This window comes from Saccopteryx leptura, chromosome 1 (assembly GCF_036850995.1).
Source record: "Saccopteryx leptura isolate mSacLep1 chromosome 1, mSacLep1_pri_phased_curated, whole genome shotgun sequence".
Lineage (NCBI taxonomy): Eukaryota > Metazoa > Chordata > Mammalia > Chiroptera > Emballonuridae > Saccopteryx > Saccopteryx leptura.
In genome coordinates, this window is record NC_089503.1 from 228,744,834 (window position 1) to 228,771,095 (window position 26,262).

At 39.2% G+C, this 26,262-nt stretch overlaps 1 protein-coding gene across 1 annotated transcript in view; it reads right to left on the bottom strand.

Moving 5' to 3' along the window:
- The window catches only part of TMEM144 (transmembrane protein 144), a 53,670-nt gene that overhangs the window by 16,218 nt on the left and 11,190 nt on the right, over positions 1 to 26,262 (bottom strand). The window contains 12 exon segments of the mRNA XM_066360181.1: positions 556 to 675; positions 3,445 to 3,518; positions 3,520 to 3,555; positions 4,394 to 4,506; positions 5,408 to 5,482; positions 7,678 to 7,759; positions 10,937 to 11,017; positions 12,814 to 12,913; positions 15,170 to 15,292; positions 17,387 to 17,438; positions 17,440 to 17,559; positions 21,290 to 21,454. Coding sequence (XP_066216278.1) covers positions 556 to 675; positions 3,445 to 3,518; positions 3,520 to 3,555; positions 4,394 to 4,506; positions 5,408 to 5,482; positions 7,678 to 7,759; positions 10,937 to 11,017; positions 12,814 to 12,913; positions 15,170 to 15,292; positions 17,387 to 17,438; positions 17,440 to 17,559; positions 21,290 to 21,454 — 1,141 coding nt within the window.

Here is a 26,262-nt window from a genome sequence, read left to right on the forward strand (position 1 = left end):
GGATGACTCCAGGGCCTCTCCTTATGCACTGAAAAAGCTCAGTTTCTGAGCAACAGAGCAATGGCCCCGAATGGGCAGAGCATCGCCCGCTAGTGGGCTTGCTGGGTGGATCCTGGTCAGGGTGCATGCAGGAGTTCGTCTCTTTGCCTCGCTCCTCTCATTAAAATAAATAAATAAATAAATAAATAAATAAATAAATAAATAAAAATAAATAAAATAATTTTAAAAAGCCATAGAACTGGCTTTTAATAAGAATCCTTAGACCATAAAGAAGAAAAGATAAAGTCTGATGGGTAATACACTGGATGTTTTGGCATAGGAAATGGTCTTAGAGTCATTGTTCTAGTTTTAGTTTCTTTAATAATGACTAGCATTTTATATTCAGTTTCATGGTTTTTAAATCTTTCATATTTGGTGGTCAATTGGGCCAAAGCAATTAAGGGAATGAAAATACACACACACACACAAAATGGCTTGCTTTCCAGAAGATGATTACTTAAGTGAGTAGAGAATGAAACTTTCCAGAGTAAGATTTTCTGTAGTAAATATTCTTACCTGGCAAGACTGCTTCAGGATATAGTTTAGGATTATTTTTCATGCTTATACAGTAAGCCAGAAAGTAGACTGTACTTGTAAGAAAGATGTCACTGGCGTGTGCAAAAACATAGTCTAAATCTGAAAATACAGAATATAAAACTCTTAAGTGTATCATTTCAAATATAGAGTTCTAAAATAAAACAAACTCATCAAATTTAACCTTAAACATAAAAGAACCATTAATTATATTTTATCACCCTAGTTTTCTACATGCTTTTTCTATAGAATTTTAATGAACATATTTAAAACCCGAATATATTAAGTAGCAAATTAGTTACTATAATCAAATATAAAAGGCTCCTTTTTATGATTATCTTGGAAGGCTAAACAAGAAACAAGAAGCACCATGTGACTACAATGTTAATATCTCCTTTTTAAGAATAGGTATTCAGACTTATTGTAATTTCACTAATGGCTACAGCAATTGTAGCAAATTTCCAGTAGACTATAGTGGAAGGGGGTGTGTGAAAAATTGGGGGGACTGCTAAGGTCTATGGTCTATTGATCAATTCTGGAGACCAGTATTTCTGTTGCAGATGACATCTACACAGAATAATATTTAGGAGGTTACCCCAGAGTTTTATTCAATTGTTTACATGAGAAATTTAATAACACATAATGTTGGCCAGTATCTGAGAAACCCTAGCTTTACTGACCATGCAAGCAGATGGTACTTTGGCCATAAAAAAGAGTATACTACAGGTTCTGGCTGGCAAGGCCACATTGGACTCAATGTTTCTCTCAACTAAAATTTGACTAGGATAAACAGCCATATGTAGGGAGAAAAATTTGAAGATCAAAGAGTTCTTCAAACATATTAAATCCTACTTCTGGATCATATAAGAATAACACATCCATCCATGTACTGCAAACAGCGCATAAAATTACAAGTAAAAGCACAAACCATCTGGGTAGTAACCCTCAGTCCACTACTTGCTAACTTTGAGACTTGGGTAAATTACCTAATCTCTTACTGTCTTAAGTTTTTTCAATTATTAAATAAGAATAATAATGGAGTTCAACCAGTTACATTGCTGCAGATGAGTTATTATTGTAATGTGCTTAGAACAGTGTCTATCAGAGCATGTATTACTTATGAGTTTGTTAAATAAAATAAAAAATTATGTCCCCCTAGAATTATTTTTTAATAAAGTGTGTTCCTTTCAGATCATATTTGAGTTGTCATAGGAAAGGTCCCTGAGAACTTTATTTATATAAAAAAATTGTTGAGGACATTTTTATTATGTCCCAGTACCAAGAATAACTGTACTCCTGAACAAATAGTTGTTTTTATCTTGTGTTCACAAAATTGTGGAACTGATCAGGTTTCTCTTGTGGCTACATGAAATCTTAGAACAAGATTTATGGTTGATTTCTATCAAGTATACAAGTGTGGTCCAGTTCTTTGTTCTTTTTTCTTTTTTTTTTAATTCAGTGAGAAAAAGGAAGGTAGAAACAGACTCCAACATGCACCCACTGGGACTCACCCAGCAAGCCCACTAGGGAGTGATGCTCTGCCCATTTGAGGCATTGCTTTGTTGTTCATCAACCAAGTTATTTCAGCATCTGAGGTGGAAGCCATGGAGCCATCCTCAGTGCTTGGGGCCAACTTGCTCCAATTTAACCATGGCCGCAGGAGGGGAAGAGATAGTAGAGAGAGAGAGAGAGAGAGAGAGAGAGAGAGAGAGAGAGAGAGAGGAGAGGGGAAAGGGGGAGGGGTAGAAAAGCAGATGGATGCTTCTCCTATGTTCCCTGGCCGGAAATTGAACCCAGGATATTCACACATTGGGCCGATACTCAACCACTGAGCCAATGGACCAGGCCCAAGTTTGATCCAGTTTTTAGATTCATCTCTGGTTTAATTTTATTTTTTTACTCTTGTTTCTCTCTTTTAATTGATCCTTTGCTATTCTACTTTTATTAGTTGTCATCCTTTAATTAAAAAAATAAAAATACAAACAGTATTTGTCTAAATTCTAAAAGAAAAAAGAAGTTAATAAAAGGTTTGACTACTGTTTGTGGAGCTGAATATAAAATAAAGCAACTATGGTATCTATTCAGTCTATCTACTCATTTAAAATTAAGTAAAAATCCCAGCCTTTTCATCAATCTTTCCCCCATCACTTTTGCCCTCCAAACTTCTCCTTTATCTGTATACATAGATCACATCAGTTTTCTGCACCTTCTAATTTAGAACTTCGTTATCCATGACCTCATTTTTTTTTATCATGTCATGGATGCAAGCCATGTTTCAACATAATTATAGGATCTCTGCTATAGATACTTTTCATCTCCTTTGAGCCTCCACAAGGCTATTGCACATAGTGCTGAATTTATACCTCAGAAATGAATTCTATCACTGAAAACAGATTATTAGGGAGCATAATATCGGACTTTCAAAGTACCACTCTGTGCTTAAAAAGTAATATCCTCTGACTAAATAGGCTATGCTTTGACCTTTTTCTTGATTTTAAAGTACTATGTGCTGAACTTTAGCTTTTTTTTTTTTTTAAGAGGAGAAGAATACGTATTTTCCCAGAGATCATCTAACCAGAAAATAATCTCCAAATCGTAGTGTAAAGCTGGAAACCATGTGTTAAGATCTAAGGAGCTGAAATGAATGCTGACTAATGTTGATTATATTTGTATGTCAGAGATCACATCAAAATACTCAAACACTCTGTATTGCTATTAGTCTTCGGTGCCTTTCTAACTCACCGCTTAAAATGAAAAAGTAGAATCAAATGTATGTACCAATATGTAGTATAATCACATTCTTTTTATATCCTTAAGTAGAAAAATAGGTATTGAGCTCCTTGGTAAAGTAAAATAACTTTTTATTCTCACTAAATTGGCTTGCCCCTGCATATATACTATCATTTCTTTTGCTGTGGTCCTTGATATAAATGATTGGCACAAACGTAGAGTATTCCGGAAATCACCGTAAGACTGCAGCCCCTTAAAAAACAAATAAATCATTATTAATCTTGGTTGAAAGCAATATTTCTGACAAGCACACAAATGGAATCATAACTAAAGCATGCTTCAAAATATAAATCACAAGCAATTATGCAGAAATCGCCCATCTATCTCAAGCTCTATGACTGGCAGAAGTAAAAAAAATACCCTGTAGTGTCAAAGTGGCATCAGGACGAAGAGTTCAGCTTAGGTTCTCCACTGTCTAATTTTGGAAATACATGATTTATAGAAGTTATATACAAAGTATCATTATAAATTGTTATTACACTGATGGAAATATTGCTATCATATTATACAGTCTCCATAAATAAACTTGGCTCTCTAATCAAATTATGAAGTATTTGTGGACTGACACTATGCCCTATGTTTTTTTTTAATAGCATATAATATCTAGTAGAGGGCTAGGACAGACTAAGTGCTAAACACAGGTTTGTTCAAAACGACTATGGAGATCCACAGATTTGCCTATGTCTTAGTTCAGTATGGTATGGTCACGAAGAAATACTGATTTAATAAAATATTCTAGATATTTCAGGAAAAACATTACTTTTTATAATAAGGTAATGTTTCATTTTAAGCACTGGAGTCATGTTGACTCCTCAGACTTGACATCTGCCTGAAGCAGGCATTTCCAATGATTTGGGTGGCAGGGGTGTGATTAGTATTTTGGAACCACCCTTTAACTTACTACAAAAAGACGATGGCATAAAACAAAAAAGGGTTTTAGGCAAAAACCATTCCATTCCAAACTTAAAAAACAAATTCTTAAAGTCTATTTTAATAGAGCTTTAAAGAATATAAGATCGTAGAAACTCACAGGGCCAATGAGCAATGAGCTCTATTCACGGGAAATCCTATGTCATGGAGAAGCCTGGATGTGACAGTTCTGGAGGGGTGTCCCCAACACGGACCACGCCTAAGTCTGGCTAACTGTGAGATAACAAAACACATTTTTCTGAGCAAATATTTCCTTAACAAAGGAGATGATTTGTGAAAGGACATTTTTGTTTGAGAGATCTATTTTATTCTGAGGCAGAGACAGCAACATATTTATTTCTTCCAAAGCTTGTTAAGTCTTTTATTTGTTGTAGTTATTCACGTGTTTACTGAGCATTTAGTATGCACCAGGTACGACTTCTTTCCCATTGAGAGGATATTGAATATGTTCACAGAAGGAAAGCTTTATATTCTTGAGGCACAAGAAGGTGTCATCACATAAGTCCAAAACAGCCATCAGTTTTAAAATGCTATATACTATTACATAGTTTCATAATTCTTTGCCAGCCCCTGAAACCCTAAAATATAGGGGCTGATGTTGATACTTAATGAAGTCATTTGGGGGAGGGGATAAGACCTAGATAGAAACAAAATATTCTACTATATCTGACAATGACTATTTTGGGATTATAAAACTCTCTAACACGTGAGTGGAGAGATTTCCTGGGGAAGGCAGACATCCTGGGCAGTGCAGTACTAGGGAAGTGTACTGCCCAATTCAACTGTGATTGCTGAGAGCATGCTGCTCATTATGTGCTGCGGCCTGTACTACTCTCTCTTTTACTTTAGGTACAAAAGTCTTCAAAATGAGATTGCTTTTGTCAGCTACTTATTGGCTCAGGATAGTGCAGTGGATTAGGCATTCCCTGAAGCACTGAAACAGAGGACCTCTATCTAAAACTTCAGCGGGGGACAAGAAAAAGTCTCTCCACCATGGAGCTAACAAAGTCAGAGCTTGTGTTACCATTTTCTTTTTGGACTCAGTTGAATATAACTTCTCTCTAGTAATCCTTGCTTTCCCCAAATATAAAACAGAATAATAGACTTCTTATACTAGGTGGGATTGCACTGCAGAAAGTTGATCCACCCAGGAATAGCTGGGACAGGGATCTTGAGTATTGTTGGTCACCTGTTGAAAACATCAGCACAAGCCAAAACAAAAACAGCATTCAATTGATAATCACATTGGTGACAAAAAGATTTCCAGTGTTTTTTTTTTCTAGTCTCTCAAACATACTTTGAAATACTAATGTTTTATACTGTGTGTTCTGATTCTGTGGCTATCTCTAGACTCAAATGTGTCTGATTCTGATCCTTTTTAAATTCAGAAAGGTTTGGCAGTTGGTAAGTTGTCATGTAAATTCTTTTACAGTTTTAACAAATGGCTATTTTGATAACCTATCAAAATTAACAAAAGTTATTAATGCTGTGTTTCATTTGCATGTTTTCAGAATTTGAGAACCAAAGAAAACTCAGGCTTCTACCATGTACTTACTGCCTTAGCTCAATAGGCATATTTTTAGACAGATTTTTAAAAAAAAATTAGTTAATAAAATGCTTCCAGCCACGTTTCAAGATTAGGCTAATATTTTCAGTCAGAAAAAATTATGAGCAAATTCATAGTATTTCTATTCTTGTATGTAATCATCCTTGCCTCTTGGCTGAAGTTTCTTGATGTTATAATCCTACTGCTTTTGTAAGAGATACAAAACTAGATTTGAATTCTTTGTCCTGTGCTAAGTCAAGTTTTCCTTGGGCAATCCCTAAGAAGCTCAGGGTATACATGTGCACACTAACCGATCATGCTGTTGATGCATCTTTAAACTTGGTTGACTTGTATCCTCCCATCGTGCACAGAAAAACCTAGCTTACTCTGTATCTATTACCAAGTTGCATTATGCTATTTATTTTCCTGTCCCTTTGAAGGGTGGCTGGTTAGTAGGTACATCTGGATCCTTAAAGTCAGCCAGGAACACCAGAGACTTTCTCTCAACCCTATCACCTCCATTTTCCTGAAAACATTTCCCTAACCAAAGATGCTTCTCTGGATTAATACATCTCTTTTCTCTTACACTTAAGCTAATTTCATTTAACTTGAGTGTCAATTTAACTGAGGTTTCAGTTAGCTGATAAGTGTTTTATAGAAGAAGAAAGGGAGAAGAAAGGGTTAATTTTGAAGAAAGACTCAAGTAGAGGCAGTACCTAGTGCTTGTGTGAGGCTGGAGGCAGAGTTAGCCAGCAGGGAGGAGAGGTACTTGAAATAGCAAAGCACTAAAGACTGGGCTCCTGGCAATAGGGCTTTGCCCTGAAGTCACTTTTGTATAAGTAGCTGTGACACTTCTGCTGTGTTAGATCTCTCTTTTGGTTGTTGCTATTTCATCTAGATTTGCTATTCCAGATTAACTGAGGTTCATCCAAGTCAAAACAGTCACTCTTTACATGTTTCCTGTCTTTACCTCTGTGTGGAACAGGATATGGCAGAAAAGAGAAATAGGAAGAAAATCAAGTCCAATTCCTGCTTTTGTATGACTTGACTTACACTGTCCTCTGATTGGCTTCCTCTGATCTATTTCCCCCTTCCCTCCTTGGGCCTACTTTAAAACCTCTTTTCTCCTCTTTTCTAAAGTAACTTTCATACGTCTGTACAATACTCAGGGTTCTCTTAGTGTAGAAATCTTTAACTTGGCCCTGGCCGGTTAGCTCAGTTGGTTAAGAGAGTAGTCCTAAAAACGACAATGATGCGGGTTCGATCCCCGGTCAAGGCACACACAGGAAGCAACTTATGAATGCATGACTGAGTGGAACAAAAAATGAATGATTCCCTTCTGCCTCCTCTCTCTCTTTCTTCTTCTCTCTGTCTCTCTAAAAATCAATAAAAATCAAGTCCAGCTGGATAGCTCATTTGGTTGGAGCATCATCCGGAACATAGAGGTTACCAGTTCGATTCCCTGGTTAGAGCACATAAAAGAGCAGCTCAATGTTTCTCTCTCTTTCTCTCTCTCTCTCTCCCTGCCTCTCTCAAAAATAGAAATCCTTAAATCATTCCAAAATATGAGCTTGTATATACATCTTCTAGTATGGATCTACTGTTAATAAAAATAAATAGGCTTCTGTGTTTGCTAAGAAGCATTCCTGGAGAAACACTGATTGCTACACAGACCTAGTTGTAATAAATAAAATATTTTAGATAGCCCTGGTTGGAAAAACAAAACAAAACAGAAAACACAGAAACCACTACCTTTTCATCTTTGTTTCAAATCTATGCATTTGTCTTTTATCTTAATTTTGTGTTTCAAATCAGGCTGTCTCTCATACTATACTCACATGCTTTGTCATTAATGGTGTGGTATCCACAGAACACATGTTATTTGGTATTTCACTTTTGATGAACAAAAATATGAAAGCGCTGTAAAGAGAATAAATGTTAGTGATATTTCTCATGAACCCTGGTTCATATCAAGTTGCCTGAAGTTTAAGAAAGAAACACAGCTTACATCAAGTTCCACTGACATGATGATTACTTTCAAACTGCCCCTTCGTGGCCCTGCCCTTTCCCCAGGACTGCCATTCTCTTTGGTGTCTCATTGTCTTTCACTGCAACAGGTTTTAAAAAGCTAAGCTCATAAGCTTTCCATCTAAATCAGATCTTTCTCCTCATTTTCTTATTTAAGTCAATGGCTCCATCTTTTTTTTCATTCCTGCTTAACCCTGGAATTGCATGGTAAAATAACACAGATAAAAACGACCTTGAAATTATAGTTTTTATCTAGCGTATTGAAAGAAAACAAAACATACCAAAGTTGAATAACATCCTCAGGTGGAAAACTATAGAAGACAGGTAGGTCCCTATGATGGGAGTGCAGAGCTGTGCAGTGCCCATGGAGGAGACTTGGGCCATACCAAAGCCACAGGGGTGTCCACTCCTGACCTTACCAGTCCTGTTCCAGGACCTATGACACAGATACATCTATAGTTAGGCGAGGTGACTTTCATGGTTACACAATGGAATACTATGCAGCTATAAAAAAGGAAGGACGATGCCCTCAATGCTCTGATAAGCAAACATCTCTAGGGTATAGTTAAGAGAGAAAGTCTGACCAGGCAGTGGTGCAGTGGATAGAGCATCAGCCTGAGACACTGGGGACTCAGGTTTGAAACACTGAGGTTGCCGGCATGAGCATGGGCTTGCTGGCTTGAGCATGGGGTCGCTGGCTTGAGCATGGGATCATAGACATGACTCCATGGTCACTGGCTTGAGCCCAAAGGTTGCTGGCTAAACCCAAGGTCGCTGGCTTGAGCAAGGGGTCATTGGCTCGGCTGGAGCTCCCCCCCCCCCCCATCAAGGCACATATGAGAAAGCAATCAATGAACAACTAAGATGCTACAACTATGAATTAATGCTTCTCGCCCTGGCTGGTTGGCTCAGCGGTAGAGCGTCGGCCTAGTGTGCGGAGGACCCGGGTTCGATTCCCGGCCAGGACACACAGGAGAAGCGCCCATTTGCTTCTCCCCCCCCCCTCCTTCCTCTCTGTCTCTCTCTTCCCCTCCCACAGCCAAGGCTCCATTGGAGCAAAAGATGGCCCGGGCGCTGGGGATGGCTCTGTGGCCTCTGCCCCAGGCGCTAGAGTGGCTCTGGTCGCAATATGGCGACGCCCAGGATGGGCAGAGCATCGCCCCCTGGTGGGCAGAGCGTCGCCCCATGGTGGGCGTGCCGGGTGGATCCCGGTCGGGCGCATGCGGGAGTCTGTCTGTCTCTCCCCCGTTTCCAGCTTCAGAAAAATGGAAAAAAAAAAAAATTAATGCTTCTCATCCCTCTCCCTTCCTGTCTGTCTGTCTGTCCCTAACTGTCCCTCTCATTCTCTCTTGCTAAAAAAAAGGGGGGAAATAAAAAAAGCGATTCCTCTCTGTAAAGAAGCACAGAAGCGAGCCAGGATGCCCTACAGAATCCTTGCCTTCCCCTGCCACAGACCAAGCTCCAACCAAGCTGCTTGGGTCTCCCAGGGGTGCAGATAAGGTTGCCATGGAGGTGAACAGCACATGTCCAAAAGGGAAAGAGTAATTGAACATGAAATAGTTATTAATAAAAATAATCATTATTATGACAAAAATTATCCAATATATGGAGCAAGAGCAATGGGTCTAGCACTATACAAAGCATGTAACATATTTTGTTTAATCCTCAAAATATCTGATGAGGCTGGTTCAATTATTATCTCTCATCCATTCCCAGATGAAGAAACCGAAGCTTAGAAAAATGAGGGATTTTCCCCAAGGGCATACAGGTAGAGTTAGCAGAACATGAGTAATTTTTAATTTTAGAGAATATGTACTTTCTAAAAAAAGCAATATGGAGAAAAACAATGCCTGATGGACTGGACAAATTGGCCTTAAATGACCATTGAGTCCAAACTAAAGCATGCTAACATTACGAATTTTGGGTGTAAAGGAATTGTTTTTGAGAGAGCTGTTCAAATCCAGAATGCTGTGTAAATTGTACGAAAATCCATAAAATAGCCTCTAACCAAAAAATGTCAGGAATCTGCTATTTTAGAACAATCTATGTTATTTCGTCTACAATTGGCCTGGAAACACTCTCTAAGGCAACATTTCAATGACAAAGAGATTGTTTTTGAATGCAGCTGGGAAAAGCTATCATTGCAGGAGGAAGGACAATATGGTGTTCTGTCCCTGAAGAATAAACAAAGTACTAAAATCTTTCCAGGCGGTGCTATCCATTATGTGAAGCGCTGACAGGGAATATAAATGGAGTCTGGGGAGGACAGGGGACTGAATTTAAGGTGACCTAATTTCTGTGAGAGTTGTGTTGACTGTACACTGCCATATAGAAAAATTCAAAGTCATTTCATCTTCATTCACAGAGAGCATACAACTAGACACAGACACATGTAAAAATACTTTAAATGGCTGTGTTTGCAGAGGTGATCGAGTGGGTTATCTAACTGGGTTAAGAAGAGTGAGGTGACAGGGAGATGGAATGTGGGTGACAGAGTAAGTGAGCAAGAATAAGAGAGAATCAATGGCTATTCCGGGGGCCTCACGAAGCAGAGCAGCATTTACCTACATGCTATTTTTCAGTTTGCAAAATACTGTAATGTGCTATTCAATTCTAATTTTTGATCCATGTATTACAGTTTTCTAAATATTACAGATAATGAAAGTGAGCTTGAAAGGAGCTAATTGATTTTCCCAGGGTCTCAGAGATTCTGAGAGCCAGAGTTCGGCCTCCTGACCCTGGGGCTGACATTGTCTGTCCTCTCAAGCCAAGTGCGTCAGTGTGGATGAAGGATCTGAGGAAAACCATGTCATTTTATGAAGTGCGGGTTTAAAAAAAAAGTAAACTCATCAGGATCTTTAATAAGTATTCTAAATGTTTAGGAGAAGAGCTAAATCAATAGAAATCATTGCTGTTGGGCAAACAAGTGTGTTACAAGTGTGTCAGGCTTGCTGCTTATATTTTGCCTAATTGGCATGGGGCAGCACCATGTGTGTGTAGTCTGTGTAAGGCTGCAGGTGTCCATTGTGAACCTGCATGGCCACGGCCACCGGCCTTACAGCTGCGTACCTTCCTGCTGATAGCCCAGCTCCGAAGTAATTTAGCAATGGTCTTGCTACTTCTGCCGCATCCATTCCAAACCAGCCAAACCTGGAAATTGAGACAGTCACATCAAAGTCGACACTGTTGAAAATGTGTTCATCATAGTGTGTAAGACCATGAACTTTGGTCAGATTCTGGATTCAGATCCTAAATTCCTCACGTACTATGACTTGGGTAAGTAGTCTTCATTGTGCTTCATTTTTCCATCTTTAAATGGGATAATTATACTTATCAGATGGGTTTCTTATGAAGCTTAAAGTAGTATAGGTTAAAGTACCTGTGAATGTCCCTTTCTTACTAAGACTAAGGAAGAAAGAAAACAAAATAATAGATTAAGTGGGTAATTGAATGCTAACTGGTTGGTTGGAGAGAGTTGTATAGTATTTAAATAGACTTGTAAATACTGCTTGGTTAAAGACTCCCACTATTAGGCAACACCTTAAACTCCTTTTATTTTCTCGCCTTCTTATTTAGTATCGTTACCAACAATCACTGTGAAACATCCAGAGGCCTGAAAGAAAAAGAGGCAAGAAGAGAAAAAAAATAGTACCTGTAAAAAGCAGGGTGGGAAATGGGGAAAGGATGGGAAAGAATATATTGGAGATCAGTTTGTTTTGTTTTTATTGAAGTTGTTGCAGTGCTTAAGTGGGAAGGTGAGATCAAAAAGTAAGGGAAGAATAATATCCTCCCTTTTACTCATTTTCCCAAACACTACTTGAATGGTGATCTTCCTGCTGACCGAGAGCAGTGCAGTGCTGTCCAGCAGAACCTCTGGCGACATCGGACAGTAGCTAGCTTCCCGGCAGATAGGGCTACTGAGCACTTGCAGTGTGGCTAGCACAAGTGAGGAACTGAATGTTTAATTTTATCAAATTTTAATTAATTAAAATGGATTTTTTTGGCTTATTTTTTAATGTTTTCAAATTAAATTATTGGGGTGCCATTGGTTCATAAAATTATGTAAGTTTCAAGTGTGTAGTTCTAAGATACATCATGTGTATACTGCATTGTTTACCACCCAAAGTCCGATCTTCTGTTACTATATGTTTGACCCCTTTACCCTTTATACCTTCCAGCCCCTTCCCATTGGTAACCACCATACTGTTGTAACTTTAAATATAAATGCCCACATGTGGCTTGTGCTGACCATATTTAACAGCTTAGCTCTAGAACTGGGGTTGGCAAACTCTTTCTTTAAAGGAGCAGAGATTAAATATTTTAGGCTTCGTGGGCCAGATGGTGTCTTACAACTACCCAACTCTGTCACTGTAGTCTAACAGCGGCTATAAATAATACTTAAATGGGTTGGTTTGGCTGTTCCAATATCACTTTCTCTACAAAAATGCCTGGGAGGCTGGGCCCTGGTTTGCTGTCCCTGGCCCAGACTCTACAGTGAGAAATATATGCTTTGGAACTAGAAGGCCTGGGCTCAAATCCTGGCTTATTAGCTCTGTGACCTTTAGCAAGTTGCTCGAACTCTCTGTGCATCAGCTCTCCTATAAGATAATGCTTATCTCATATATTTGTGAAAATGAGATAAGAATGATGCTACAAATCCAACAAATTGTCACATAATAGAAAGGGAAGATAAACTGCAGCTTCTTTTCTCTCTTCCTACCTTTTTCCCCTAGAGATAATTCTTTACTATATCTTAATCAATTATCTAGATCACATCTTTAGAATTTAGAGTAAGTAACAATTAAGGTAGTATATTTTATGCATTTATTTTAGCTGTAATCTCTGAAAGAATTAGAACCATATATCATTCCTTTCAGCTAGTCTCTAGCACTAGCCTTACATAGAGTATGAGCTCAGGAATATTAGTTGAAATAGTTTTGTGTTACCTTGAACTTGCCCAACCAGTTAAGGCATTAAATGATCCCCAGATTAAGGGTCCAAGCCCTAAACCAATGGTTTTGATAATTGGGACAACAGCAATGTTTCCTGCAAATGCAATATATAGAAGAAAAGTATTATTTTCAATGCAGAAAATACATTTATAAATTTATTTTTTATTTTAACTTCAATTGAAACTTAATGGGATTTGGACAAATTCAGTAAATTTTAAAAATAAAATAGACAATTTTGGGGTATTAAACTCATAATTATAATTGCTAAAAGAACTAGGTTTAGAGCAAAATTATACCAAAAAAATGTTGAGTACATCCTTGCCTAACTGCTCCAATACTCTTCAATCTTAACGCAGGTCTCTGTTCTCTTTTTGCAATAGGCATCAATGATTAAATTAGTAGTGTCCACCCTCCAAGACTGGAACTGGAGCCAACCACTGGTAGAAGTCTTTGACCCACTAGGACCCCAGACTTTGCCCTCCCAACCTCACTGATTTACGTTCTGCATTCATTATTTTATCCTCTTGAGGGTCACTCAGGGCCAAAACCATGATCTTTGTTTTCGTAGTTCTTAGCCACTCAGCAGCCTGGCTTCAGTCCAGCAGTCTTTTCTTGATAGCTTTCCTCTCTTGACTTCCGAGATGCCCTCATCTCCTGATTCCCTCTGTACCTCTTTCTCTCTAGATTTAGGTACCTACTCAATATTTTCCCTAAAACACATTCTCCCTCTAGCTGTATTCTACTTTGGGTATTTGGCTAATTTCATAATTTCAGCTATCAACTAGAGAGACATACTCCTAGTTATATAGGACTAGCTTGGACCTTCTCCACAGTTTTATGCTTCAAACTGTCAATAAGAGATACCCAAACAGGCCCTGGCCTGTTGGCTCAGTGGTAGAGCGTCGGCCTGGTGTGCAGAAGTCCCGGGTTCAATTCCCAGCCAGGGCACACAGGAGAAGCGCCCATTTGCTTCTCCCCCCCCCCTCCTTCCTCTCTGTCTCTCTCTTTCCCTCCCGCAGCCAAAGCTCCATTGGAGCAAAGATGGCCCGGGCGCTGGGGATGGCTCCTTGGCCTCTGCCCCAGGCACTAGAATGGCTCTGGTCGCAACAGAGCGACGCCCCGGAGGGGCAGAGCATCGCCCTCTGGTGGGCAGAGCATCGCCCCCTGGTGGGCATGCCAGGTGGATCCCGGTCGGGCGCATGCGGGAGTCTGTCTGACTGTCTCTCCCCATTTCTGGCTTCGGAAAAATACCGGGAAAAAAAAAAAGATACCCAAACAGATGTTCCCCACTGTGGAAACATCAGGGACTTCAAACTCTGATGGTCCCAAGCTGAACTCGTAATTTTCCCTTTCAAACACGTCCCTATTTTCCATGTCATTGATACAACCATCCTGCTAATGATCTACAGTAAAATTCCTATAGAATCCCAGGCTTTTCCTTTTTGTCTACTACCCATAACCAATCAGTTACTATGACCTATAGCTCCACTTCTAAAATTAGACCCTTTCCCCATTGACTCTTAGTGGAAACTGCTGGGTAAATATTTAAATACTATGGGGTGTTTATTAAGAGCTGCAGGATGAATGGATGCTTTCTCTGTTCCCTTATTCTGATTAGACATGCTAAACATGATCATGGGAATAAGTGAGAGATAATTTAAATTCTAGTGGAAATTTAAAAGTTAACTTTTTTGTCCTCCAACACATGAACTTCACTAAATCATTATTCTGCCAAGATTCAAATGGTGTACCCAATAAATTTGTAACATTTTAAAATTTATTTACTCTTAATCAAATTACCTCTACAGGTCCTTGATACTTGGAATTCTCTTTGCTAAACAGAAGCTCTCCGGGGATGTACTTATATCAATACGTTCTTGATTGGCCAAAGTAGATAAATTCTACTTACACAATTTCAGGTATTAATAAGGCAACAGAAGAAAGCTTTATGTTTCCTTTTTTTTTCTGCCAGTGCTTATGAAATGATAATGTATCCGTGCTTGCCTACTTTAAAAGACAAGTCCTAGACTACTATTTAATAAATATTTTCTAATAAACATGCTAGAGAAAAAAACCTCATATATTATTTGTGCTTGAGCAGATAAAGAGTAATTGCAATTTATTTTTGCAATCTAATGAGAAAGAAATCATTAAGTGGAGTAAAGAAGCACTGCAAAAATATTTATGGAGCATCTGAATGAAAGAAACTAAATCGTCAATATCTAGTGTCTGTGACAAATGGTTATTCAGAATTACTGTTTGTGTATTTCTTTCTATTATGAGCCAGAACTATGTTGATCATAGTATAAATTTATTAAAGTATTAAATAAAAAATTATTTCATACATTACCTGTTGCCCAAATGCAGCCCCCAACCATTGCAAAAGGCCAAAACTTAGGGCAACGTAATATCAGATTGGCCACCAAGGCAACCAACCATATGGCAGCACAAAGTACCCACTGGATAAACATTCCTGGAAATAAAAGAAATCAGTGTCAGTGGTTCAAACTGATTGGAGTAAATTAATGCCTAGGAATATCAGTGAGATATTATTATAGGAATGGCCACAGTTTATTGAATGCCTATATGCCAGGAACTTTGTGCTTTTAATATAACTCTCAAATTACTGTCCATCATAATTAACCCTAGTTCAAAGACAGAAAATTAATCTGAGATGAAGCAACTTGTCCGAACAGCTAGCAGTTTGTAGAACTGGGATTTAAACCTAAGTTTGATTCTAAAGCTTACTAAGCAGTGCATTAACACCTTTCCCACCTTTTAGGCAAATCAAAGATTTTCTACCAGAGAGTACTGGCAAGACTGAGTCTCTATATTTTTATTCAGATGCCACACCTAATGTTGTCCATCACCAAAAATATGGCAGCAAGAACTTCAGAAGAGCACAACAGTGATTTAAACCTTTGGAGATCATGTATGCCACCTTTGGGATAAAAATAAAGTTATTTATGGTAACATGTAGAACACATCCAGTTAGAGTTGCATGCCTGTGATGAGCCAGACCTTACAAACCTGAGAATTAGTTTTCTAGGTCAGCCCTACTCTCTTTTCTATGCTCTGGGTTGCCATTTGCCAGTTATCTGAACATCACAGGGTGATGTGAGGTATATCTGTACCTTTCTGAGGCTTCTGCACCATCAAGGGTTTAGGGATTAAAAGGATAAAGAAAAAGTCAACACTGAAAGAAATACTAAGGCAGTGATAACTCAGTGTAGCACTTCTGACTCTGTCGAAGATTTTTGCTTATTTTTCTGAATGTAGAAAAAAAATGGCTGTTGATATTTAAGACAAAAAAAAAAAAAAAATTAAACGGGCTCAGAAAGATAAAAGGGAAGGAACATAATATCACAAGTTCTTTATTTTATAAATGAGAAACTGAGAACAAAGACCAGATGAGACTTGCCCAGGATCACACAGTTGTGAAACAACTGAAAGCCAGGTCCTCTACCCATTAGTGTGCTGTTTGTTCCTCTCCTGGTAGTTTCTATTCCTGTCTTAACTCCAAAGGAAAAGAAAGGCTCCGGAGCAAAAAGATTTGTAATTCTAAGTTGTATCAGTGCCTAAGAATTGGGACGGTAATACTTCTGCTTCCTAATAGGTATTCACCATAACATCTCCAATTCCTTCCCTTGACTTTTATATAAAAGAAAAATACATAAAAAACAAAAACAAAAACAAAAAACAGCTGTTGCATCTTCACATTATAGTCACTTCTACTGTAGTGTGATATTATAGTCCAAAAAATCACTGCACTATGCAAAATCATGTAACAAAAACCACATAGCTTATGGAGAAACTGGGACTAGGGTTCAACACAGAAACTTAATCAGCAACCTGTTAAAAAAAGGCTAGGGACCTAATAAAAACGATAGTGCAGTTTTACACAGGTTAAGTGGTTAAGAAATTCACAATGCTACAATAAATATGGCTCTTTAACTTAAAAAGACCTGGAGTTTGCTTATGGAAGTGGCATCAAAAGTGTTGCAGCATGTAAATTTATGTGATAGTGGCTGGAGGGTTCTAATACCAGATGAGGAAGAGTGTGCTGCTTCAGGAGCTGGTGGAAGTGTAAGGAGTGAGTGTGTGAGCACATTTTATGTATTAGTATGCATCTGTATCCATCTGGCTGTTGTTTTCTGTGTTCACCCAGTGTTTTGTCTGACTCAAAATCACACATAAGGAAATACAAAATTCATGTTATGCTCAAATTGCTCTCTATTCCATCTATTGTTTTGAAAATTTGTGTTTTCAAAACAGGTGTTAGTAGAATGGACTGACCTCCTTTTTTTGGAAACAGAACAGGTATGGCTAAAAAGCTTTCCTGACACTATCCTTCCTCAGTTTACCATGAAACACAATCATCAGGTTGTCCTCTACTAACTCTCAGATAATTGGGTTTGGCATTATCAAATGTTTTAGCTTAAGCTCTTTTCATTCAGCGCCAGCTTCAACAAAATTGGCTTTTGTAGCCATCGTTTTTAGAAGACCCAAATAGAGAATTTTGTATTTAAAAATAATTTAAGGTTAACAATGAGGGAAAAGTAATTACCATCACCAGTATTATGTTTTTTAAGTGGCACAGAATTTGAGCCACACAAAAGGAATGGCTACAGAAGAGGGAGTGAGACCAATGGTTAGGTCTATTCCATTGTTGCTCACGGCTCCAGTTCTGCCTGAGAGCGGGCTGCTGCACCTCAGACTTGATGTCATTTTCAAGAGCTGCTGCAATAAAAGAAATAAAAATGAAACAACGAAGAAGCTGTGAATCTGTAAACAAATTGTGATTAATACACGAGATTGAGTTTTTCAAAAGTATGCTAAGATTCCTTCTTCCAGATAAACAGGAAAATATGAAATTAGGTATTATGCTAATATGCCATGTTCATTAATCCATTTTTTTCATTTGTTTATCAAAACAATTTTTTTTATCTCTAATCTACAATTAAAGAAAAAAACTTGAGCTTCAGCCTGATGAGGTGGTGGTACAGTGGATAGAACATTGGGCTGGGATGCTGAGGACCCAGGTTCAGAACCCCAGGGTTGCTGGCTTTAGCACAGGCTCATCTGGCTTGAGCACGGGCTCACCAGCTTGAGCATGGGGTCGCTGGTTTGAGCATGAGATCATAGACATTACCCCATAGTCACTGGCTTGAACCCAAAGGTCACTGGCTTGAAGCCTGAGGTTGATGGCTTGAGTCCAAGGTTGCTGGCTTGAGCAAAGGGTCATTCGCTCTGCTGGAGCCTCTCAGTCAAAGCACATATGAGAAAGTAATCAATGAACAACTAAGGTGCTGCAACTATGAGTTGATGCTTCTCTTCTCTCTCCCTTGTCTGTCTGTGTCTGTCTGTGTCTGTCTCTCTCTAAAAATAAACAAACAAAAAACCTTGTCTTCAGATCTTGAAATCCTCACTTCTTCTAGATCTAGATAGAGTTTTGTTTGTTTTTTTTAATAGAAAAAGTTCTCCTGGGTAGGTAGACAGTTGTAATGAAATGATTTGTGGACTAGGACTATATTTACTTCAATTGGTTGTTGTGATATTCAAATGAGAGAGCACGTGTGAAGACTTTGAGAACTATCAGCGCCTTAACAAAGCACAGGCTCTTGTTACATTTCTGACCTGAGCTTCTCTGCACATTTTGGTTGAATTGCTGCTACCTACTCGAGAACCCCTGCAGGTAAATGTACTTTCCTGCACCAGTAGCACTCTCACAGTGTGTATTAATTTAAATAGTTCATAAAACCCTATATCTTTATGACTTTTTTTTACATGAACAGATAAAAGAATATCGTAAAGATCTCAAGAATCTCCTAAATCTCTTCAAGATTTAGATTCCTGAGGACTCCCTTCGAGAATATCCTCAAGAACGAGTTCAGCAGTGCTGTGTTGCACAATACTGTCAGCCAGCCAGCAGAGCAAGGCGAGGCAGCTAGTCAGCTCTCTGTGTATTCTGGTAGACACTAGCCACATATGGATAACTAAATTCCATTTAAATTAATTAAAATTAAGCAAAAGAAAAAAAATCAGTTCCTCAAACATGCTAATCTCATTTCAAGTGTTCAATAGCTACGTATAGCCAGTAGCTATTGTACTGGGCAGGGCAGATACAGGACATTTTCCTCATGGCAGAAAGTTCTATTGCACAACATTGCTAAACTTGTTAAGAAATTCTGATTACCCTATGAAGGAAAAAGCCCAAATCACAAATAGCCAAGAATCAGGCTATTTTCGTAAGATAACATTTGGGAAAGGCTGCTAAAAATAAGTCACCTTTTTAGTTGTACAAGCTACATGAGAAAAAAATAACATAAAAGAGTCATTTTATCACAGTTGAAACCAGAGTCTCCCCACAATACCTTCTTGAATTTATATTTTGAACATTGATCTTTTGGTTCACCATGTAAGTAAACCCTTTGAAATAGAATTGAGGATAGCCGGTCTTTTCTTCCTCCCTCCAAATTTAATGTTATAGTGATAACTTCTTGTAGATATGTATTGAAAGTATATACATCTGAAGTAACTTTTCCTTGTTATTTTACGATTAACATTTACTTTAAAAGTGTTTCGGCCCTGGCCAGTTGGCTCAGTGGTAGAGCGTCGGCCTGGCGTGCAGAAGTCCTGGGTTCGATTCCCGGCCAGGGCACACAGGAGCACCCATCTGCTTCTCCACCCCTCCCTCTCTCCTTCCTCTCTGTCTCTCTCTTCCCCTCCCGCAGCCGAGGCTCCATTGGAGCAAAGATGTCCCGGGCGCTGGGGATGGCTCCTTGGCCTCTGCCCCAGGCGCTAGAGTGGCTCTGGTCGCAACAGAGCGAAGCCCCAGATGGGCAGAGCATCGCCCCCTGGTGGGCAGAGCGTCGCCCCCTGGTGGGCGTGCCGGGTGGATCCCGGTCGTGCGCATGCGGGAGTCTGTCTGACTGTCTCTCCCAGTTTCTAGCTTCAGAAAAAAAAAAAAAAAATCTTTCATTTTTCTAGGTGTTGTTCCTTATGTGTTCTTACAGACAACATTAGATAGCCAACTACCTACAATACATGTTCTTTGGCACTATTATAGATAATTTAATGGAAAATAAGTATAACTTCAAAACTGCTAAATTAATTTTAGTAAGAAAAATATCTATCTAAAATTGTGTGTGCTTTCTTTAAAAAACAAAACAACAAAACAGGTGGTAAGACAGCATCCTCCTTGGGGATGGAGCTGAGTAAGAGACACTAAGGAATATTTAAACACAGACACTGTAACACTACTCAAATAAAATAATAACAGTTTACTGTTAGGCTGAAAGAAAGTTTTAGCCCTGCAATGGCTTATCTGGGCTACTGTAGCTCAAGGTTCAAGCCTGGTAGGTGAAATTTCACTAAGATATAACAGTTGCTATAGATCACAGGGGTAGCAGGTGCCTGGGAAAATATCATGGGACTAAAAAAACAAAGAATTAGGTGTTAGCTAAGAAACCATTTTTCCTCATTTTAATTAAAATAAGCAAAGTGAAAGAAAACCTTTATAAACATATTGATGAGACTGTCAAACATTCAAAAGTGGCAGATCACTTCCGTGAAAAAAAAAAATTGCTTTTACAGAATATTGACAGCCCTAAACCTCCCAGGCTGCACCCAATTGAAAGAATAATTTGAAGTGCTAATCAGAGTGCAAGAACTGCATTCTGACTGCTTGAATAAACGTTTATTTAATCAACGTTACTTCATTTTAAGTTATTTCCTACAGACAAATGAAATTTATTGCATACAGGTCTGGTACATTTCAGAAAGCTCACAGTGCAATTTCAGTGTGGGTTGGCAAGACTACCTTTCAGGAAGAGTCTGCCTCTTTCTAAGTCAATGAAATTTTTGTGTGTGTGTGGGGGGAAAGCAGTATCATTTTATCAATTCTTTTTACTGTAAACCTGTTGACTTAGCAAATCGGAAATTACTTGTAAATAAACTTTAGTACTTGAAAGTAGTTTTTTTAATGTTTACTCTCAAATGTCCACTGATATTTTATTAAACTATATTCATTCATTTTTTGTAGTACTTTATTAGTAAATTATTTTTTGTTGTTGGTAGTTGCTATGTTCTGATCAATACTGCTCGTTCCACTTCAACAGAGATTTCAGTTTTAGTTTTATGTTAATTTCCTCGAATCTCCTGGTAACTTCTGCCAGCGTCTCTGCTAAAATTAGCAGTGCTCGAACGTACTTCTGAGCCTTGATTTTTCCTTTTAATCATGGGCACGTTTTGAAAAATCATGAGACAGTCCCTGCAAAGTCACTTGGATTTCCGTTGAGTAGCTGTACTCACCGCGCTCAGAGCTAGCGGCCAAAACTCGCACCTGCTTGGCACCCCCGCGATCCGCCTCCACAGCACTGCTGGTGCCGAGCCTGCTCTGTTCTCATTCCTTCCGCCGCCCGGGGAACCTCGCCAGCCGCTACTTCCTTCAAGGACAGTTACCTATTACCCGCGGGGGCGGGTAATAGGAGGGGGGAGGAAAGGGCTCTTGCACCCAGGACACTAAGGCCTGTTCCCTAGGCTCCTCTCGGCCAGCCTTGACTTCCTGCAGGGACAGTGCCTTCCACATCTGGCTGGAGGAGGAGGGCGTCTCTATCACAGGAGATGTGAAGGCCTAGGCAGAGAGCAGCAGGTGGGGAACACCTTCCTTTAAGCACATGGTGTGGGGCCCCTGTGATTCTGATGAGGAGCCTTAGACCCTTTGTCAATCTACCAGCAAATTAGAACGGCTTTTGTGTATTTGAAGAGGTGATTTTTTCAGGGAACTCTTGAGTATGTGGCTCCCTCTAAACATCACAGAACTAGGTATTATTTGGACTACTCAAGGATAAAACCAAAAACTGAGGAATTTCACACAGTTGTGAAAGATTATCTAAAGCTGATTTTTTTTCACTATCAAGAAATTCATCTGAACCACAGATGTCACACTGACATCTCTCATGACATCACAGGATTTTACTTGTAGTTGTTAGCCCTTTCTAAATGCACCAGACCCTTGATCCGCGTATTCATGGAATATGGACGGAGTGCCAATGAGAACATATGTTCTCGGCTTCTTGGGCTTGACTGCACATTACAATTGCTGGGGTAGGTTTTTAATTTTATTTATTTGTTTTTTACAGTACTGATACCTGGACCCCACACCAGATCAACTGAAATAGCATCTCTAGGGGGCATAGCTCAAGAATAATTTTTCTTTAAAAACCTCCTTCTTGAGAATCACATTCTAGATCAATAGTTATCACGTTATAGTGATATCAATGTATTGAGAAGGAATGAATTAAAATGCCGATTCCAGACATCTTGGTTGAGATTTTAAGAAACATTGCTCTGGGCCTGACCTGTGGTGGCGCAGTGGATAAAGCATTGACCTGGAAATGCTGAGGTTGCCGGTTCGAAACCCTGGGCTTGCCTGGTCAAGGCACATATGGGAGTTGATGCTTCCAGCTCCTCCCCCCTTCTCTCTCTCTGTCTCTCCTCTCTCTCTGTCTCTCCCTCTCCTCTCTAAAAAAAAAATGAATAAATAAAAAAATTTTTTAAAGAAAAAAAAAAGAAACATTGCTCTAGTTTCTCACTATCTGATATGTAGCCACAGACTGCACATAGCTATTTAAATTTATAGTAGAATTAAAAATTCAGTAGTTTACTTGTACTAGACACTTTTCAAGTGCTCAGTAGCCGCATGTGCAGATGAAGAAACAGTTCTGCCATCACAGAGAGTCTGTTGACTCACCCTGTTCTTGATAGTGAGCTGTGGGGAGGCAGCAGGGACCTACCTATACAGGGTCCAACCCTTTCACGTCGGTTCCAGAATAGCAGGGGACACAGATATGCCAAATAAGTTCAGCCAGGGGAAGTGCTCCTAGACTGAGAGTTCAAAGGGCTTTCTGAGCAAGTGGCAGTTAGCTGAGACAATCCAGACAGAGGTTAGTCACGGTTGGGGAGTTACAAGGAGAAAACAGAAGGACTCTCCAAAGAGGAGGTGTCCTGGAGGCAAGTCCTGCTTTAAGAATTATTTACATTCATAGACTGTAGTGTATGATAGGCAGGTGAAAAGGTACATACAGTACTGTGTCCTTTAAAGAATTAAAAAGCTAAAGCTTTTCATTTAAGGGAAGGGATTAATTAAGCAGTTCAGGAAAAAATGTCAAGTTCCCCTTGCCACACATACATACTCACAGCTATGCACATGCACAAACTCTCTCTGTTTTAAAAAGTATAGGGTCTAAATACAATTGTTTCACTTTGTGATTTGAAGAGACCTCAAGGGTTGTGTGGTTTATTCTTACTTCCATTCACATAGAGAAGCTGAGACTCTCATTGTTGTGAATTCCCTAAAACCTAAAGGTGAGAATGGGGCTAAGTCTGGCTTGAGGGTATTTATGGCAGGATATCCTGGTTCAGTACTTTTTACATCATGCCTCAGAACCCAACTACATGGTCTGCTGCTGAAACTGAAATATTTCTTTCAGATTGTTTCAAATGTGTTAATGCTTAAACATAAGGTCTGTCTTGGAAGACTCTTAGCAGAGACTAAGATTAAGGTGAGTTGCACCTCCATTCTCTCATATGTAAAATGTCAATAATAAAATCTGTGTACTTCACCCTGTTATGTAGTCAAAAACTATCATGTATATAAAATATTATCAGGACCTCTGTTTTCTGCTCTAACATTTGAAGATCTTGAAAGTTGTCAACTCTGTGATCACAATAAGAAAAAAAAATCTCTAAACAAATTGAAAATCAATAATTCCTATTACAAATCACTGCCCTGAACATCAAAGAATTAGGTAAATGCAGAGAATCACAGCTTATGAGAAGCAGAGGCCCCTGAAGCCCATAATGGGTAGAGGGCACTTAAACAGTAAGCAGTGGGCCTGACCTGTGGTGGCACAGCAGGTAAGGCCTCGACCTGGAGTGCAGAGGTCGCCGGTTCAAAACCCTGGGCTTGCCTAGTCAAGGTACATAGCAGAAGCAACTACTAATACTATACATTGATGCTTCCCTCCCCCTCCCCCACTTCCTCTAAAATCAAATAAACTCTAAAAATGAAAAATAGATAAACAGTAACTGGTGAGTTGCAGGTGACTGATGTGGACTAAATTAGCATTGAAGCCCTGGAGAAGCAGCAACCAGTCTTAGGGGATCATCCACACGTTAATGGGTTTTACCTTTAAGAGCCACTTGAGGTTCTCACGGTGAAGAGCAGAAGAAAAGTGTCCTCTTGCTTCTAGCCAGGGGAGGGAAAGGGATCATTCTGACACCCCCCCCCCCCCCCCAGTGCCTTCAGTTCTCTGAAACAAAGGCTAGCCCTCAAGGGAAGCTGCTTCAGGAAAGTTCCATCTGACCTAGAGGAAGAACAATTAGACCACTTGAGCCCCTTCTTGCCTTTCTATCTAGAATGGTTATAAAACTCTCCTGAAGGTCACAGTCCATTGATTCTAGCTCACTGAAAATGGAGATTTAATCATAAAATTCCCCAGCACTTTATGACCATAGTAAAGGTGCACCAGCATAATAAGAGTGGATTACAGCTGAGAGATCTGTAAGATGCACTGTTTAAGGAGATCCCAGGAGAAGCCTAGGACAAAAGAGGAGATGAAAAGGAAGCTAAGGCCTGTGATGCCTACAGATAGAGCAAACATTAGGGCCAAACTCCTCTCAGATAACATAAAACCGCACACTGGGGGCCTATTTATCTCAGTTCCTCTTGTCCAATATATCATGTCTGGCTTTCAACAAAAAATTACAAGGTGCACTTAAAAGGCTTGAAAAAATGCAGTCTGAAGGGATAACACAAGCACCAGAACTAGAGTCAGATATGGTAGGGAATTTGGAGTTATTAAACTGGGAATTTAGAATATCTATATTTAACATGCTAAGAGTTCTATTAGGAAAAAGTGGACAAATGCAACAACAGATGTATAATCTTAGCTGAGAGATGAAAACTCTAAGAATCAAAAGGAAATGAAAGGAAATGCTAGAACACAAAGAACACCACACCGGAAATGAATGCCTTTCACAGCTGAGACATAATCGGCGAGCTTGAAGATACATCATTAAAACTTTCTAAATTTCAATGTAAAAACAGAATTTTAAAAAAGATAAAGGGATTAAGCAAAGGAAAAAAACCTGATAGGCACAGACAGCAGTGTGGGGATTGCAGGAAGGATAGGGGGGTAGGAGAAGGTGGAGGAGGGTGGGGGGGGGCAGACGGGGTGATGGACACACAAGGCAGCACATGTACAGATGTATTATAGAATTATACACCTGGAACCTGTGTGATTTTTATTAGCCAATGTCTTCCCAGTAAATTCAATAAAAAATTTAAAAAACCACAAAAGAATTAAAAGAAAATAAATGGAATATTCAAGAATTATGGAAAAAATACACAAGGTATAACATATAGATAATGGGAATACCAGGAAAAAAAGAAAGGAGGAGAAGAAATATTTGAATAATGGCTGAGAGTTTTAAAAAATTAATGACATACCAAACCACAGTTACCAATAGCTCAGAGAACACCAAACAGGATAAATAATAATAATAAAATCTATATTAAGGCCTATCATATTCAAATTTCAAAAAGTGAAAGAAAAAACATTGAAATGAGCTGGAGAAGAATAAAAGACATCTCTCGAAGAGCAGTGAGAATTACATCAGGTTTCTCTTTGGGAATCATGCAAGCAAGAGAGAATGGAGAGAAATATTTAGTGTTGAAGAAAAATCCACCTTTAGAATTCTGTGTTCAATGGAATTATTTTTTTTTAAAGTGAGGAGGGAATAGAGACTTCTCGAACAGACAAAACTGGAGAATTTTTTTTTTTTTTTTTTTACCAGTAGAGCTCTATTCTGAGCTTTAAGAAAAACACTATTTATATTAAACTAAAGGAGGAGGAAGAATGGAGAATGTGTGTGTTGGGGAGGTTGCATGTAGCAAAGCTGAATTTTTGGAAAGGTAATTAGGGAAGGCCTCACAAGAGAGAGAGAGACACTTGAGTAGAGGCCTGAGAGAGCTGGGGAGGGGAGGAGGAATGCGAGCACAGACGCCCCGAGCATATTTGAAGGATGGCAAAGAGGTCCCTGTAGTGGAACTGGGGTGGCGAGGAGGAGCGTGGTAGAAGATTAGCTAGAGAAGTTACAGTCAGTGAACAGCTTGTGAGGGGCTTGTGAGCCATCAAGAGACCTTGGCTTTCTCTATGAAGAAAATGGGGAGCAATTGAAGTATTTTGATCACAGGAGATCTATTAGTTATCTATTGCTGTGTAACAAATGATCCCAAAATGTAGTGGCTTAAAGAACATAAATTTTTATTTTCTCTCCCAGTTTCTGAGAGTGAGGAATTCAGGAGCAACTGGGGTAGGGGTTCTCCGAGTCTCTCAGAAAGCTGGCTGGGTTTCCAGTCATTGAGGGGAGGATGTG